Below are 17,296 nucleotides of genomic sequence, written 5' to 3'. Positions count from 1 at the left end.
CTTGCAAATCCATTGGGAGGATAGGTGTACCAACGTCCATGTACTCGATCAGGCCAACATCCCCAGCTTACTGACCACACTCGACCAGCTTCGTTGGGCGGGCCGCATCATCCGCATGTCCCACTTGAGACGCTCTTTCGTAACTCCTACATGGCAGGCGAGCCCCAGGTGGGCAGAGGAAACGTTTCAAGGACACTCTCAAAGTCTCCTTGATAAAGTGCAACATCCCCACCGGCACCTGGGAATCCCTGGCCCAAGTCCGCCCTAAATGGAGGAAGAGCATCCAGGAGGGAGCTGAGCACCTTGAGTCTTGTCGCCGAGAGCATGCAGAAAACCAAACTCCCCACCCACCCTTTCCTTCAACGACTGTTTGTCCCACCTGTGACAGAGACTAATTCCCATACAGTCACCTGAGAACTCATTTTTGGAGTGGAAGCAAGTCTTCCTCGATTTCGAGGGACTGCCTATGATGATGGAGGTAGTTAAGATCGGCCTGGCATTGTTAATTTATGTTCTTTGGACTGGAGGAATATAAATAGTGGTTGAGCTGCAGGGTTCAGTATTGAGTCCCCGCTCTCTCTATATGATCTGGATTCATGTGCAAAGGTTCAATATGAACATTTGCAAACAACACTGAGCAAAGGGTTAACGTTGAGGATCGTAAATAACTTCAGGAGGCAAGTTAGTAGATTGGGCAGGTATATGTCAGATGAAAATTTAATGCAAAGTAATATATTTTGGGAGGAAGAATAAGATCACATTTGCATTAAATGGTAGAACTTTAAAAGGAGCAGAGACTTGGGAATTCAGATAATCAATTCTTTAAAAGTAGGAGGACAAGTTGACAATGCTGTGTGTGTATAAATTGAGGCAGAGTACAAAAACAGAGGTAAATCTATACTTGCACAATGGCTGATTAATTGTACAGGCTAAAAATTTGTGCCCAGTTTTGGCTCCTTATTTAAGTGACGCCAAAGAGGAGAGGCTTTAGTTATAAGGCGATACTAGAGCAACTTTGATTTTTAAAATTCTTATCATTGTTTTCAAATCCCTCCATATCTCTCATCTCCAGCCCTCCAAGATATCTGCACACCTCCAATTCTGGCGCCTCGAGCATCCCTGATTTTAATTGCTGCACCATTGGTGGCCGTGCCTTCAGTTGCCAAAGCCCTAAGCTCTGGAATTCCCTCCCTAAACCCATCGCCTCTCTTTTTCCTCCTTTTAAGACGCTCCTCAAAACCTACCTTCAACTGCCCTAATAACTCCTTATCAAATTTTGTTCGCTCCTACGAAATGCTTTGGGACGTTTTACTATGTTAAAGACATGATATAAATATAAATTGTTGTTGAAACTGGGAGTCTTTTCATTAGCACAAAAGGTTAAACGATCAGGTAGAGTCATTCAAAATTATAAACTGTCATGCTAAGATTAATTTGGATAAACTATTTCTGGTGGTTGGTCAGTCGGTGTAAATTTAAGGTTATATCAAAGGGTTGTTAGGACATGGAATGCCCTATGAGAAACTGGTGGAAGCAGAATCTAAGAGCTTTTTTAAATATTTAAAAGACAAATGTAAAAGGTTCTAGGGAAATGGCTCTTTCAGAGGCAGCACTGGTACAATGTGCTGATTTGCTTCCTGTGCTTATAAAATTCTATGATTTGTAGCTTTGGAAAAGAGGATACACAAAAGTTTCAAGCTTTGGCAAACAACTGGAAAGGCAGGAAGACAGCAGTTGTTTTTTTTAAGTGAAGCTGGGTTTAGCAGCTCTAATAATGGGTTTACAGTAGGAAGAGAGGTAAAGTTGGTTCGGAATGCATCAGGGTAATCAAGGCAGGAGATACAATATAGAGATTTTTAGGAGACAGCAAAACCAGTATGTAGTATCAAATCTGACAGGAGGTGGGAATATTTCCGAGTAACACTAGCACAGATAGAAGGGTTAAACATACTGAAAAACATAAATCATTTGACATCACATCAGTTGCTAATATGCTTTGAGTTTGAACAATTAATGTGTGGCTCAAATCCCTCAATTTTTTTTTTTTAAGAACACTAGTTTTAGGTTGTATTTCAAGGTCTCATTCTGTACACAATTTTTTCCAAATATTTTTCATGAACTTTGTGCACATCAAATCAAAGAATGTTGGTGAATGGAACCCTTTACTACTGGAACCCAGTGGCAGTGTAAAGTTCCCTCTATACTACCTGTATAGCTCAGAACATATTCTTGCAGCCAGATATTTTCCTCCTCCTTAAAACTACCTTTGTTGTGAGTTTTCCAATGAATTGAATTGTGGGCCTACTGGGAACCAAGTAGAGATTAACCAAATTAGTGCCGAGTAAACCCGTACAGCCACTACACCAAAAATAACCAGTCTTTACTTTTTATAGAGCCTGTATTTCTTTCACCCATTCATCTGGGATTGATTTAAAAACTCAGGTCCAGAGTTGCTAATCCAGTGAAAAAGAAAACTCGTGTTGCAAATTCCAACTGTATTGATGGCCACCTCAAAACTGGTTCTCTTCCTTTTATAACATCCATGTTTTGCAGCCCCAAAAGGCTCCAAATAGAAGTTAGTGGCAAATCAAGCGGTCTCCTGTTCAAGGCCGCATATATATATATATTAAACCAGCACATTATATTCAAGACCTGGAGAATAGAGTTGGGATGGGACCAGAATGTTTATAGGTTTCTGCAGAATCATGAGTGAGACTCCATAAGCAGTGTATGGCATTATACTAATCAAGGATAATCAATTTTTTGATACTAGCAAGGAGTTGGCCTGCAGGTCTACTTACTTACTTTTAATGTCAAGCATTGCCACTGAACTTTTTAATAAGAGTCCTGTTCATCCAAGCCCAGCTCCCAGAGAAATCATTACTAATCCACTCCCATTTTTAATCAAATGCTGCAAATCACATCAGTTAATACATTCTAACTGTGTTTATGATTGAACTGATTTTCTCCCTATCTGGCAAATTGACCCGAAGAGCAGTTCTGCTGTACAAAAGAAATGCATTCTGGTTCGCGAGTATGTGACAGGCAATGCCAGAGATGCAATTTTCAATATCTGTTTGACTCAGCAAGAGACCTCCTTCCTGCTGACTCTCCTGTTTTCAGTTGGGCACTTACTTGAAGCATTCTGTAGCACCAATGTACTCTTAATTTGTTTTGTCTTGGGGAGGAAAATAGAGAAGTTGATCCTGAAAGAAGCTTATATGGGGGAAGCTTCTCTGCCTGTTTATCAATTTAAATGAGTACAGTATTGGTATTTAGATTAATTTTTGGTATGCTAACTTACTGTATATTGCAGGCCTGTCGGTCAGTCTTCACCAAAGCCACTTGCTACAATCTATTCTGTGTTTACTCAACAGCAAACGTGTTGGTTCGGAGCCCACACCTAAATCTAGGATTTCTGACCTTCCTCCTGTTTCTCCTCATCATATTGGAGGATACAAACTAGCTGCCGCTACTTTTGCCGGCATTGAAAACAAGTTTGGCCTCTACCTGCCTAAATTTAGATCTTCAGGTGTGACTTCAATCCATCCACAAGTATCAGCTTCTCCAGAGTCTTAAGAGATCTCTGTAAGGTCCATTAATGAGGTGCAATCAAACAACATGGAGCAATGTTGAAAGTAATAACTGCATGTAGGTGGAGGTCGGTTGAAATTTGATTGAAATCATGTATTTCTTAATTATTTTTTGTAATAATATTAAATGTCTGAATTGTTTGCATTGCAGAAAATTGTCACAGACTTTATTTGTATAATTTTAGGGATCATGTGTAAAAGATGAAAACAAGCAAACTCTACCTACAGCTAGAAATAAATACTTAAAACCATTTAAATTACATGATTGTTTCAAAAAGCAGTATATTCAATCATTGATTTCTGACTTTGAATACTGTTAATATTTCTGTTGTGCTAACTGATTATGGACACTTTAAAATGTTTTATTCTTGATGTGCTTTTTTTCTCCTCTGTTGCTTATGAAGCACCAGAAAAAGTTACAGAATTTGTTTAGCACGGTAAAAAATTAATAAGTTTATTATTCATAAGTTTCTACAAGTTTACGCAGATTTTATTTTGCTGACTCATTAAAGTACGGAAAATAGGTCCTTTTAAAATATTTTCACGGTAATGTGATTGTAATTATTGAAAGATATCTGAACTTAAATCAAACTCCTTTCTTGAAACAGTGGCTGTAAGAATGGTGAACTATTGATGTAGGCAGGTTGGTTTGATATGTTGCTTTTAGAAATTAAGATTCAAGCTCCATTGTGAAGCAGAGCTGGAGGACACTACCCAATGATTGTCAATTGGTTACTGCAATGAAAACGCTGCTATAACGAGAAAGTATTGTTATAGTGAACTGCTGTCCTATGCCTTTTTTGTTTAATGAAGTTATGGCACTGAATATTTCTTAATTGAAGGATTCTCCATAAAGTCTGCACGTTAAACAAGTGGTGAAAACATGATCTGTGTTGCTAAGTATAAAGCAGGATTGCACCCTGTAGCTATTCTTTTTTATAAACCAGACAGGAGTAAGTTATATTAAATCACAACTCAAAGGTAATCAACTTTTGGCATTCATGAAGAGCATTGGCTTTATTGGATGTAACATGTCCTCAGCATTGTAGAAAAAGCCTTTCAACTGATTTTAAAAAGTCGATTAAAACCACTAATTTGCAAGACAAGAGGGAGTTGGTACTTTCCTTTTGGCATTGTTCATTATAGCTGATTTTAAATAAAATTAGTATCTTATGTATGATCTTTAATTAAAAAAAAATCTGTGGCATTATTTTAGACTTTGCTTTGCACAGCTTGCACTTGATATACCTGTACATATTGTACATCTGTACAGAGACACCGTAGGGGACAGAGTAATGATGCTATGGTGCAATATGCTTGAGCTAAAGGTTGGTGAGACATTGTACAGATTATGAAGTTTTGTTAAATCATGTCATTTAAACTGAAATGTTAGGATATTACTGTTTTAAAGAATTATAATTTTCATTGTATTGATTTATTTTATGAAAATAAGTTGTTACATTTGGTGTCTGAAGTGCTAGGAAAACTGGATTTGACTAAATAAACTAAAATTAGGACATCGGTAATTAACTTTCGCCCAAAAGGATGCTTTTTATGATGTCAGCATATTTGCTGAAAATGTTCTTAAATTTAATTTTGTAACTGGGTGTTTTGGCATTTCTCAATGAATTGAAGCTACATTTGAAGTGTACAGAGTAAGTTTCCTTATGCACTATTCAAGTGTGTACATTAACCTACCACCAGCAGTTTACCTGTGTGAGAAGGAATACACCTAATGTGACATTTCTACAATTAAACTGTATATATGGCAGATAAAACCTGTTGCATTTTTGGTATGTTTCTGTGGGAATCTCGTGAATTAACAGTAAATATTGATTTTACTTGTGGCAAATAGATGGGTCCTATACTTTTTGGAATGTGATTAAGGGCATGCCTCTGCAATGAGCAAGGGGCTCAAGAGAACCAGGCCACTTTTCTTTTCTCAAGAGCTATGTAGTCCTTATGCCACCAAAGCAACTTTTGGTTTCTGCGGTACCCGGGGGGAGAAAGAGGAGAGAAAAGAGAAACTCTTTTTTTTAAAAAAAAAAATAAGGTACAAAAGAAAAGGACTCTACACCAATCAAATGGCCTATACTTTATTACCAAGCCTGTGTATCCTTTCATTGTCACAAATGGTTCTCTGTAAAACACATCATATCCAACACATCGACAAACTTTATTTTCCTGTATGTTTGTAAAACTGCCATTAAAGTTGTTACATAACTTTGAAAAGTCTAATCCATCTAGCCTGTTTGGGTTTAATAATCACAATGCGCTATTTTTACACTTTACAGCATTTCTTCCAGTACTATTAATGTCAGGTATGTCCTATGTAACATTACAAAAACAAGACCAGCAGTTGCTTTCTGGAGGAACGATTTTCAAATGTATAGTGTACAACTGTCAATCTTGTAGATTTAGACTTTGATTGAAAGGGGCAGCATATTTAAAGTATGCAGTAATAAGATGAAGCAGCCATTTTAAGAATCTAGGTGCTGACAAACTACTGCTCAATGGGTTACAGAAGTATTAGTAACCTTTCAAATTTGAACGGTCACTTCTAAAGAGGCTTAATGAGGACGCCCCTGTAAAACTAACATTATTGAGCAAAGTTATGTTTTTAAAAAAAAAAAGGTAAACTTTCATCTGTTTTCAGTACTCCTTGGAGCAAAGACTCCACTTGCATAATAAAAGCAGCAAGTTGTAAACATTATCACTATTCTGCCCCTTCCAATGCCCAAAGTATGGCTTAGGATCATGTGGAATTGCAAATTGTCCAAACAATAATACAAAGCCATGTATTTTGGGAACACTCCAGTTTAAAATATATTTCACCCTAATTGTAGACAGTATTTCCAGTTGTAGTAGAACCACACAAGGGAGCAAATGCAATGTTACTGGTCCTATTGATCTGGAAAGGGGGAGGGAGGAAATAAACTATCGAGAGTGTTGCATGCTACTTGGTCAGCTCAGATCATCCGTGGCAGAGATTTGTGGGGCAGGTTCACTACGCCACGGAAAGTTATATTCAGAAAAAAGACTTACAAAAACCTGATATTAGAAAACATACAAAATTAGTTAAAACCAGATTCAGGAAAATGTAGTTTATACAATAGCTATAATCCCTGTCGTAAGAATTTTTATAAAATTGCCAAGAACTTCACACTACCCCATATGATGATCATATTGACACTTTTAAAAGGCTGATAAATAATGTAATAGGATTCATAATTTTATTAATAGTGCTATTGGTATTTGTTGACTTGGAGAAATATCATGACCCTAGTCAACAAAATTAACAGTTTTGTTGCATGTCAATTCATGTGCCATTTAAGTGTTACCAACTAAGATACACAGTTAATGGAACTGCTGTTGGTCCCTACTCTACATACAGGTCTTGCCTTAAACTCTAATCTGCTATTCATGCTGCAATCTCCTCTTCTCCATCAGCTCTGTTTGCATTTATTTCTGCCAGTGTCCGAGCGAAACGTGTCCATTCGTCATTTCGAGGAACTGCTATTTGCTGTTGAGAGAATTAAGTGTTTATTTCCTTCATCACATTCACTTGTTTCAGCTAGCCAGAATACAGCCGTCAGTTGGGGGAGGGACAGATTCCATGCCCCCAAAAATTGGGAAAGGAAAGGGACTAGAAACATTGCATCTAAGACATACCAAATTCTGAGTGTACTTTATAATGAATGAGCTGACAGCTCTGTACAAATGTGTATTCTAAGTGATATTCCACCCAACTACTTGATTAAAAACCTTTGCCAATGTGACAAAATTGGAGTTCAGTGAAGTTAGACATGATAGGCTGAATGGTCTCCTGTGCTGTATTATTCTATAAAATCTGTTTATGAATTAAGACTCTGTACATTTGTATTCAGCATTTAGAAACCTTGCCAGTTAGCCCACAATGAACCTCAGTGGAAAAAGTGGTTTCCACTCTTTTTACCATCAACAGATTTCAGGCTAGTTATCTCATAAGCTCTGCTCAAACCATTGCCGCCTACCTCCTCTGTCCACCCCATCCAAATGCGCCCCCCCGCCGACTGGACCCGACCCGACTCCCGCTCCGCCGCCCCCCCCCCCGCTCCCCCCCGGCCCTGGATCCAACCTGACCTCCCCAAACCGAACCTCCCCGACCCGACCCAACGCCACCTACCTGTAAATCTGGTGCTGGGGACGGGCCCTGCCCGAAGTCTCGGGCTGGCACGTTCAGCCTTCGGTCCCGAAAGGCCTGCCTGAAGCACTTTCACACAGGTAGGAAGATGGTTTATTTAATTTTTTTGCTTATAAATGTTTATTCAGGTTGGATTTATTTGTATAATATTTGTATAAGTATAAATAAGGATTTATTATAGAATTTAATGACTTCCCTTCCCCTTCCCCCCCCCCCCCCCCCCCCCGTCCCGGACGCCTAATTTGTAACCTGCGCCTGATTTTTTTAATGTGTAGAACAGGTTTTTTAGTTCTTCAAAAATCTTCTCTTGCTCCATTCTAAGTTAGTTTGGAGTACGTTTTCACTGTGGAAACTTTGAAATCAGGCGTCAGTGGCCGGACACGCCCCCTTTTGAAGAAAAAATTCTGTTCCAAAGTGGAGCTGTTCTACCTGACTAGAACTGCAGAAAAAAAAAATGTGGAGAATTGCGATTTCTAAGATAGTCCGTTCTCCTCCAGTTGCTCCTAAAAATCAGGCGCAAATCATGTGGAAACTTGGGCCCAAAGAGTGGGACGGTTGATGAGATACTTCATGAGAAGGAAAGGCTGTAAGAGAAGTATAACCATCCGTGGCTAACTAAGGAAATAAGGGATGGTATCAAATTGAAAACAAGGGCATATAATGTGGCTAGAGGATTGGGAAACTTTAGCCAGCAAAGTACGACTAAAAAAATAATGAGGGGGAGGATAGATTATGAAAGTAAACCAGCACGAAATATAAAAACAGATAGTAAGAGTTTCTACGTACATAAAAAGGAAAAGAGTGGCTAAAGTAAATGTTGGTGATCATTTTCCAACAGTCTATCAGCTCTGGATCAGTTCCTATGGACTGGAGGGTAAGCTAATGTAACACCACTTTTTAAAAAAGGAGGGAGAAAGAAAACGGGTAATTATAGACCAGTTAGCCTGACAGTGGGGAAAATGTTGGAATCAATTATTAAAGATGAAATAACAGCACATTTGGAAAGCAGTGAGAGGATCGGTCCAAGTCAACATGGATTTATGAAAGGGAAATCATGCTTGACAAATCTTCTGGAATTTGTTGAGGATGTAACGAGTAGAGTGGTCAAGGGAGAACCAGTGGATATGGTGTATTTGGACTTTCAAAAGGGCTTTTGACAAGGTCCCACATGAGATTGGTGTGCAAAATTAAAGTACATGGTATTGGGGGTAAATAGAGAACTGGTTCGCAGACAGGAAGCAGAGATTTAGGATAAACAGGTCCTTTTCAGAATGGCAGGTAGTGACTAGTGGGTACTGTAGGGCTCAGTGCTGGCTCCCCAGCTATTTACAATATACATTAATGATTTAGATGAAGCAATTGAGTGTCATATCTCCAAGTTTGCAGATGACACTAAACTGGGTGGCGGTGTGAGGAGGACGCTAAAAGGCTGCAGGGTGACTTGGACAGGTTAAGTGAGTGGGCAAATGCATGGCAGATGGAGTATAATGTGGATAAATGTGAGGCTATCCACTTTGGGGGCAAAAACACAAAGGCAGAATGTTATCTGAATGGCGGCAGATTAGGAAAAGGGGAGGTACATCAGTCATTGAAAGTTGGCATGCAGGTACAGCAGGCGGTGAAGGTGGTAAATGGTATGTTGGCCTTCATAGCTAGGGGTTTTGAATATAGGAGCAGGGAGTTCTTACTTCAGTTGTACAGGGCCTTGGTAAGGCCTCACCTGGACTATTGTGTTCAGTTTTGGTCGTCTAATCTGAGGAAGGACGTTCTTGCTATTGAGGGAGTGCAGCGAAGGTTCACCAGACTGATTCCCGGGCTGGCTGGACTGACATGAGGATTGACTGGGCCTTTATTCACTGGAGTTTAGAAGGATGAGAGGGGATCTCATAGAAACACACAAAATTGTGACGGGACTGGACAGGTTAGATGCAGGAAGAATGTTCCCGATGTTGGGGAAGTTCAGAACCAGGGGACATCGTCTAAGGATAAGGGGTAAGCCATTTAGGACTGAGATAAGGAGAAACTTCTTCACTCCGAGTGGTGAACCTGTAGAATTCCCTACCGCAGAGAGTTGTTGATGCCAGTTCATTGGATAAATTCAAGAGGGAGTTAGATATGGCCCTTACAGCTAAAAAGATCAAGGAGTATGGAGAGAAAGCAGGAAAGGGGTACTGAGGTGAATGATGAACCATGATCTTATTGAATGGTGGTGCAGGCTCAAAGGGCCGAATGGCCTACTCCTGCACCTATTTTCTATGTTTCTATGGTCCCCTAGAGGATGAGGCTGGGGAATAGGGAAATGGCAGAGACTTGAACAAATATTTTGTATTAGTCTTTATCGTAGAAGACACTAAAATCAATCAAGGGGCTATAGGGAGGGGGGAATTAATACAATCACTAAATAAGTAATACTTAGTAAAATAATGGACCTGATGGCTTGCAAGATCCTAAAAGAAGTGGCTGCAGCGATAGTGGATCTATTGGTTGTAATCTACTGAAATTCCCTGGATTCTCGGGAGGTCCCATCAGATTGGAAAAGCAGATTTAAAAAAGGAGGCAGACAGAAAGCAGGAAACTATAGATTGATTAGCCTGTCATCTGTCGTTGGGAAAATGCTCAAGTCCATTATTAAAGTAGCAGTAGCGGGACATTTGGAAAAGCATAATTCAATCAAGCAGAGCCAGCATGGTTTTATGAAAGGGAAATCATGTTTGACAAATTTGTTGGAGTTCTTCGAGGATGTAACGAGCAGGGTGGATAAGGGGGACCCAGTGTATTTGGATTTCCAGAAGGCATTCGATAAGGTGCCACATAAAAAGTTACTGCACAAGATAAAAGTTAACTGGGTTGGGGGTAATATATTAGCATGGATTGAGGATTGACTAACAGAAAACCGAAAGACAGGATAAATGGGTCATTGTCCGGTTGGCAAACAGTGACTAGTGGAGTGTCGCAAGGATCGGTGCTAGGGCCTCAACTATTAACAATCTATATTAATGACTTGGATGAAGGGACCGAGTGTTATGTAGCTAAGTTTGCTAATGATACAAAGATGGGTGGGAATGCAAATTGTGAGGACACACAAAATCTCCAAAGGGATATAGACAGGCTAAGTGAGTGGGCAAAAATTTGGCAGATGGAGTATAATGTGGGAAAATGTGAAGTTATCCACTTTGGCAGAAAAAATAGAAAAGCAGATTATAATTTAAATGGAAAAAAATTGCAGTGCTTCAGTACAGAGGGACCTAGGTTTCCTTGTGCATGAAACACAAAATTAGTATGCACGTACAGAAAGTAATCAGGAAGACAAATGGAATGTTGGCCTTTATTGCAAGGGGGATAGAGTATAAAAGCAGAGAAGTCCTGCTACAGCTGTACAGGGTATTGGTGAGGCCACACCTGGAGTACTGTGTGCAGTTTTCGGTCTCCGTATTTAAGGAAAGATATACTTGCATTGGAGGCTGTTCAGAGAAGGTTCACTAGGTTGATTCTGGAGATGAGGGGGTTGACTTATGAAGGTAGGTTGGGTTTATACTCATTGGAGTTCAGAAGAATGAGAGGTGATCTTATCGAATCAAAATAATGAGGGGGCTCGACAAGTTGGATGCAGAGAATATATTTCCACTCATGGGGGAAACTAAAATTAAGCGGCATAGTCTCAGAATAAGGGGCCACCCATTTAAAACAGATGAGGAAGAATTTCTTCACAGAGGGTTGTAAATCTGTGGAACTCTCTGACCCAGAGTGTTGTGGTCATTGAATATATTTAAGGCAGAGATAGACAGATTTTTGAGCGATAAGGGAATAAAGGGTTATGGAGACCAGGCAGGGAAGTGGAGCAGGCTCAAGGGGTCAAGTGGCCTACTCCTGCTCCTAGTTAACATAAGAACATAAAAATTAGGAACAGGAGTAGGCCATACAGCCCCTCGAACCTGCTCCGCTATTCAATAAGATCATGGCTGATCTGATCATGGACTCAGCTCCATTTCCCTGCCCACTCCCCATAACCCCTTATCGTTTAAGAAACTCTCTATTTCTGTCTTAAATTTATTCAATGTCCCAGCTTCCACAGCTCTCTGAGGCAGCGAATTCCACAGATTTACAATCCTCAGAAGAAATTTCTCCTCGTCTCTTTTTTTAAATGGATAGCCCCTTATTCTATGATCCTGACCTCTAGTTCTAGTCTCCCCCATCAGTGGAAACATCCTCTCTGCATCCACCTTGTCAAGCCCACTCATAATATACGTTTCGATAAGATCGCGTCTCATTTTTCTGAACTCCAATGAGTAGAAGCCCAACCTACTCAACCTTTCCTCATAAGTCAACCCCCTCATCCCCAGAATCAACCTCGTGAATTTTCTCTGAACTGCCTATATGGAAACCAAAACTGCAAGCAGTATTCCAGGTGCGGCCTCACCAAAACTTTGTATAGCTGTAGCAAGACTTCCCTGCTTTTATACTCCATCCCTTTTTCAGTAAAGGCCAAGATACCATTGGCCTTCCTGATCACTTGCTGTACCTGCATACTATCCTTTTGTGTTTCATGCACAAGTACCCCCAGGTCCCGCTGTACTGCAACACTTTGCAATCTTTCTCCATTTAAATAATAACTTGTTCTTTGATTTTTTTTCTGCCAAAGTGCATCACCCTCACACTTTCCAACATTATACTCCATCTGCCAAATGTTTGCCCACTCACTTTGCCTGTCTATGTTCTTTTGCAGATTTTTTGTGTCCTCCTCACAAATTGCTTTTCCTCCATCTTTGTATCAGCAAACTTAGCTACATTACACTCAGTCCCTTCTTCCAAGTCGTTAATATAGATCGTAAATAGTTGGGGTCCCAGCACTGATCCCTGCAGCACCCCACTAGTTACTGATTGCCAACCAGAGAATGAACCATTTATCCCGACTCTCTTCTGTTAGTGAGCCAATCCTCTATCTATATTAATATATTACTCCCAACCCCGTGAAATTTTATCTTGTGCAGTAACCTTTTATGTGGCACTTTGTCAAATGCCTTCTTAAAGCCCAAATACACCACAAATGGCGGATACATTAACCCCCTTCTGACTCCTCAGCTTTCCCTCTTTTGCTTCCTGCCCAACAGCATTATCAACCTTTTTCATGTCGTACTATCTAAAAAGGATGATCGTCAACCCTTGTACGATTACCGCAGTATTTCTAATCCACTCTCACCAAGGTTTTTGAAAGCATCATCACTACTAACTTCAATCCCTGACTGATTCAACAGCTTGTATTTATATCGCTCCATAATGTACCCAAGACAATTTACAGAGGAGAAAAGGAGTGGCCACTGAGCCTTTTTGGAAGAGTTAGGAAAGCTTGGTTGAAGAAATGTATTTTGAGAAGGAAGGAAGGAAGGTAGATCGGTGAATACTAAATATATTCAAAAAGGAGTTGGATGAAGTCCTTACTACAAGAGGTATGGCGAGAAAGCAGGAATGGGGTACTGAAGTTGCATGTTCAGCCATGAACTCATTGAATGGCGGTGCAGGCTAGAAGGGCCGAATGGCCTACTCCTGCACCTATTTTCTATGTGAAGGGAAGTCCAAAGGGTAGGCTTAAGACAGCTGCAAGCTCTGACATTGATGGAAGATGCACAGCAGGCTCGAAGTTAGAGGATGCAGGGAGGAACATAATGCTGTAGAAGGTTGCAGAGGTAGAGGCCATGAAAGGATTTGTAGATGAAGACTTTAAATTTGATGTGTTGAGGGATGGGGAGCCAATGTTGGTCAGCAAGAATGGTGATCATGGGGCGAGTGGGGCTTAGTCCAGGGAAAGATGCAGAAGGTGGAATTTTGGACAATTTGCAATTTATGGAAGCTAGAGGTCAGCAAGAAGAGCACTGAAAAAGCCAAGACTAGTGGTAAAGGCATGAATAAAGATTTTGGCAATAGTGGAGGCGGTCAATATTGCTGAATTAGAATTAAGCAATCTTGGTCGTGGATAAGATATGGGGTTTAAAGCTTTTCTGGATTGAACAGAAGACAGGTTGTGTGCACTCTGGTTCAGTCTGAGCAAGCTCACAGGAAGAAGGTAAGGTAATGATGCAGAGCTATTGTCGGAGGCCAAAAACAATATTCCATTGTAGAAAAATTCTAGCTTATTCACAATATCAGACAGGGTGAGATGATCATAGGGCCAAGGGACTATCGAGCTATGTGTTATCAGCACAGATAACCATGTGTCTACAGGAGATGACCAGCGATGGAACATAAGAACATAGGAGTAGGCCCTTTGAGCCTGTTCCGCCATTCAATAAGATCATCGACCTCAACGCCACTATCCTGCCCAATCTACATATATCCCTTGATTTTCCCATGACTCCAAAAATCCACCTATTTCAGCCTTGAAGATATTCAGAGACAGAGAATTCCAAAGATTCACAACCCTCTGAGTGAATAAATTCCAACTCATCTGTGTCTTAAATGGCTTACCCCTTATCCTGAGACTCTGCCCCTGAGTTCCAGACACTTCAGCCAGGGGAAGCAATCTTGCAGAACTCCAAAGGTCTCCATTTGGGAGCTGGAGGAAAAGCTATTGCTGGAGATGGGTTGGCTGTGTTGGGACAGTTAGCAACGTAAGGAAAATCCCATTTAGATGGACGACTGAGGAAAGGAAGTGAAGGTGAATGGCATGATTAACCACATTGAAAACTACAGAGAGGTCACAGTTACTGAGGATATCGTTGGTGACTTTGACCAGGGCGATCTTGTTGCACTGGGAAGGGCAGAATCTTATACCTGCAGTGCTCGAAAGTCAAATGTTTTTATCCTTTCCCGCCAAAATCCAAACTGCTCTGCTATATGTACAATGCAACACTCACCTCTCCTACATCGTAAATCAGTATCTGCCCTTCTGAATCGCCTACAGCTATTTCCCTTCCAGTCTGAGTCCATTTCACTCGATTCAGTGCAGGATTACTGTCAACAGTAATGCTTGCAGTCGGCACCTAGATAAGAAGTTTAGAAAAACAAATTTGAAATATTTGCCAAGGATTCTGATAATCTCGCAAGGAAATTACATGAGGAAAAATTGCTTTAATTTCAGAATAACTATTTTTTCTGAAGTTTGCAATATTGGATCTGAAACTACATTTATATAATTGCCCTAACAATGGCATTGATGGTACAAACTACTCGGTATTACACTTTCACCTAATTCTGCTTACTTCAGTGTCATTGTTGAGATTCCACAAATCGAGCCTTCCCATTCCATCAACACAAGCAAACAGGGCAGGATGGGTGGGCGACCACATAACATCATAAACATAATCGGCATTGTCTTCAAAGGAGTACAGTGGCTTGTTATTCTGGAAAAAAATATTATATAACTTCAAGGGATTAAAATTAGTTTTTTTTTTAAATAAAGCAAACTATATAAAATTCCATTAACGGTTTTGTCATGCAGAATAGGGTCATATTGTAAAATATATTTAGACTGCCAATATAAAATTTATATTCTGTATCACTCTTAATTTGTACATTGTCCCTAGCACCACCATGTGCCAATGAAAAGTACTGCAAGTTGAATGTGGTGGTGCAATACAGTAATACCGGTTAACCAGCCTACCTTAGTTGTCCATAGTTTGACTGTCCAATCAAAGGAGGAGGTGACAAAAAGATGAGAGAAGTCAGCTGGTCCGGCTGCAGTGTGATAATGGATACCTGTGATTGGTCCTTGATGACCATCAAAAATTTCACTAATTCCAGCTTTGCTGCAACAAACAATGTTGATTATGTAAATTACTGTTAACAAAAGTGCACAGTTTATTTTAACAAATGAATATAAAAGAAAAATGCCCTTTGTTCAGACAAGTGAGAAACCTCAACCTTTATGTTGTCTTATGGAGAGGAGAAAATGGCTGAATTTAAAACATCCACTCAATATGATACATGAATCCAAAAAGGCACAACTGGAAAACAATTGCTTTAAAAAAAAAACCCTTTCTATTGATGCTAAATTAATCTTCAAGCAGTACTGCAAAAAGGAAGGTGGTAGTGCCTGAAGATGTTGGCCTGAGCAAAATTGGGCCTCAAGCTTTATTTGCATTGAACTGGCAAGTTGCGAATGTCAATTGGGTATCCTGTTTTGGACAGCTTGCTGATTGGTACCTTAGGAATTTTGGCTGGTTCCAACACTAAGCCAGCCCATAAGTAGACCCTGGGGGTGCAGAGGAGCACAGGCTGACAGCGGCATCCGTATTTTTGTAGAACCAAGAGGAGCTCTTTTTGGACTGCTGGTTCGACTGCCAAGACCCAGAATAACTGCGCAGAGCATGTATGGCACAACTCCGTTCACTTGCTGACCAATTTTGATTCAGGTCCTACAACAGGCATTAGGACCCCAACTTGCATATGCAGGGTGCCTAATGCCTTTTTCAGACAGGTGGCCTACAGTTAGAAGTCACCGGCTTTCAATTTGATAGCTGTGCCACTTTTGGGATGATCAGGCACGCGACCCAAAATTTACACATCACTGGTTAGGTCTCATCCAAAGTATTGTGTACAAATCGGGGCACCACACTTTACCAAAGTGCTGGAGAGGGTACAGAGGAGGTTTACCAGGATGATACCAGGGATGTGAAGAGATTGGAGAAGCTGAGATTATTCTCCTCAGAGCAGAGAAGGTTAAGGGGAGACTCAAGAGATATTCAAAATTATGAGCAAGTAGGGAGAAACTATTTCCTCTTACAAGTGGGTCGATAACCAGAGATCATAGATTTAAAATCATTGGTAAAAGAACTAGAGGGAAAAAAAGAGGAGAAATTTCTTCACACAGAGGGTTGTTAAGATCTGAAACTCATTACCTGAAAGGGTGGTGGAATCAAATTCCTTAGGAATTTTTAAAGGCAACTAGGCATGCCCTTGAAGAGGACTAATTTGCAGTATTATGAGGAAAAAGCTGGGGTGTGGGTCTAAATTGGACACCCCCTCTTTCAAAGAGTCGGCACAGGCATGTTGGGCCAAATGGCCTGCTTCTGTGCTGTAAGATTCTATGATTCTAATTGGGCAAGCTTATGCAACATATTGTCCTTACTATTGTATTGTAAACATGCATTTCAGTCTAAAGATTGTACAAAAATCACACGTAATTTGTTGTATACTTCAAAATTACATGAAATATCTTTGCCACTGGGTAAAATGGAAACTAAAGAAAAAGATATACACTTAAGTACATAGACATTAAAGGAGCGGATCACAAAAGGAAGATGAAGAGGTGAGGAAAAAGTCAAAAAAACAATTAGGAACACAAAAAGGAACTACAAAATTAAATTATCAAGGAATATAAAAGAAATAAATTATTCTACAGACACATAAATAATGCAAGAAAAATAGGGATAGGGCCACTAAAGGATGCAGAAGATAAACTCACAGGTAATGACAGCAAAATGGCAGAAATACTGAATAGTTGCTTTGTCTCTATTTACCAGGGAAACTAACAAAAGTAGGCATGACCTTAGAAGAAGAGATCAAAAAAGATAAATAAATTTAAGAT

General features: G+C 40.1%; 2 protein-coding genes across 10 annotated transcripts in view; one reads left to right on the top strand and one right to left on the bottom strand.

Annotated features, from left to right (window-relative positions):
• The window catches only part of LOC139254271 (electrogenic aspartate/glutamate antiporter SLC25A12, mitochondrial-like), a 169,748-nt gene extending 163,923 nt beyond the window's left edge, over positions 1 to 5,825 (top strand). The window contains exon 14 of the mRNA XM_070873658.1: positions 3,378 to 5,825. Within this exon, the coding sequence (XP_070729759.1) occupies positions 3,378 to 3,579 (202 nt within the window). The 3' untranslated portion in view covers positions 3,580 to 5,825. The remainder of the gene's footprint in view (positions 1 to 3,377) is intronic.
• Positions 5,676 to 17,296, bottom strand: part of LOC139259841 (cytoplasmic dynein 1 intermediate chain 2-like) — a 141,279-nt gene continuing 129,658 nt past the window's right edge. For all 9 annotated transcript variants that reach the window (XM_070875708.1, XM_070875709.1, XM_070875712.1 and 6 more), the window contains 4 exons: positions 15,371 to 15,515; positions 14,970 to 15,110; positions 14,625 to 14,750; positions 5,676 to 7,116 (listed from right to left, as the gene is read on the bottom strand). In XM_070875708.1, coding sequence (XP_070731809.1) covers positions 7,015 to 7,116; positions 14,625 to 14,750; positions 14,970 to 15,110; positions 15,371 to 15,515 — 514 coding nt within the window. In that variant the 3' untranslated portion in view covers positions 5,676 to 7,014. The remainder of the gene's footprint in view (positions 7,117 to 14,624; positions 14,751 to 14,969; positions 15,111 to 15,370; positions 15,516 to 17,296) is intronic.

Source organism: Pristiophorus japonicus, chromosome 3, assembly GCF_044704955.1.
Source record: "Pristiophorus japonicus isolate sPriJap1 chromosome 3, sPriJap1.hap1, whole genome shotgun sequence".
In the NCBI taxonomy this organism is placed as follows: domain Eukaryota; kingdom Metazoa; phylum Chordata; class Chondrichthyes; family Pristiophoridae; genus Pristiophorus; species Pristiophorus japonicus.
This window is presented reverse-complemented; position numbering and strand designations above follow the sequence as displayed.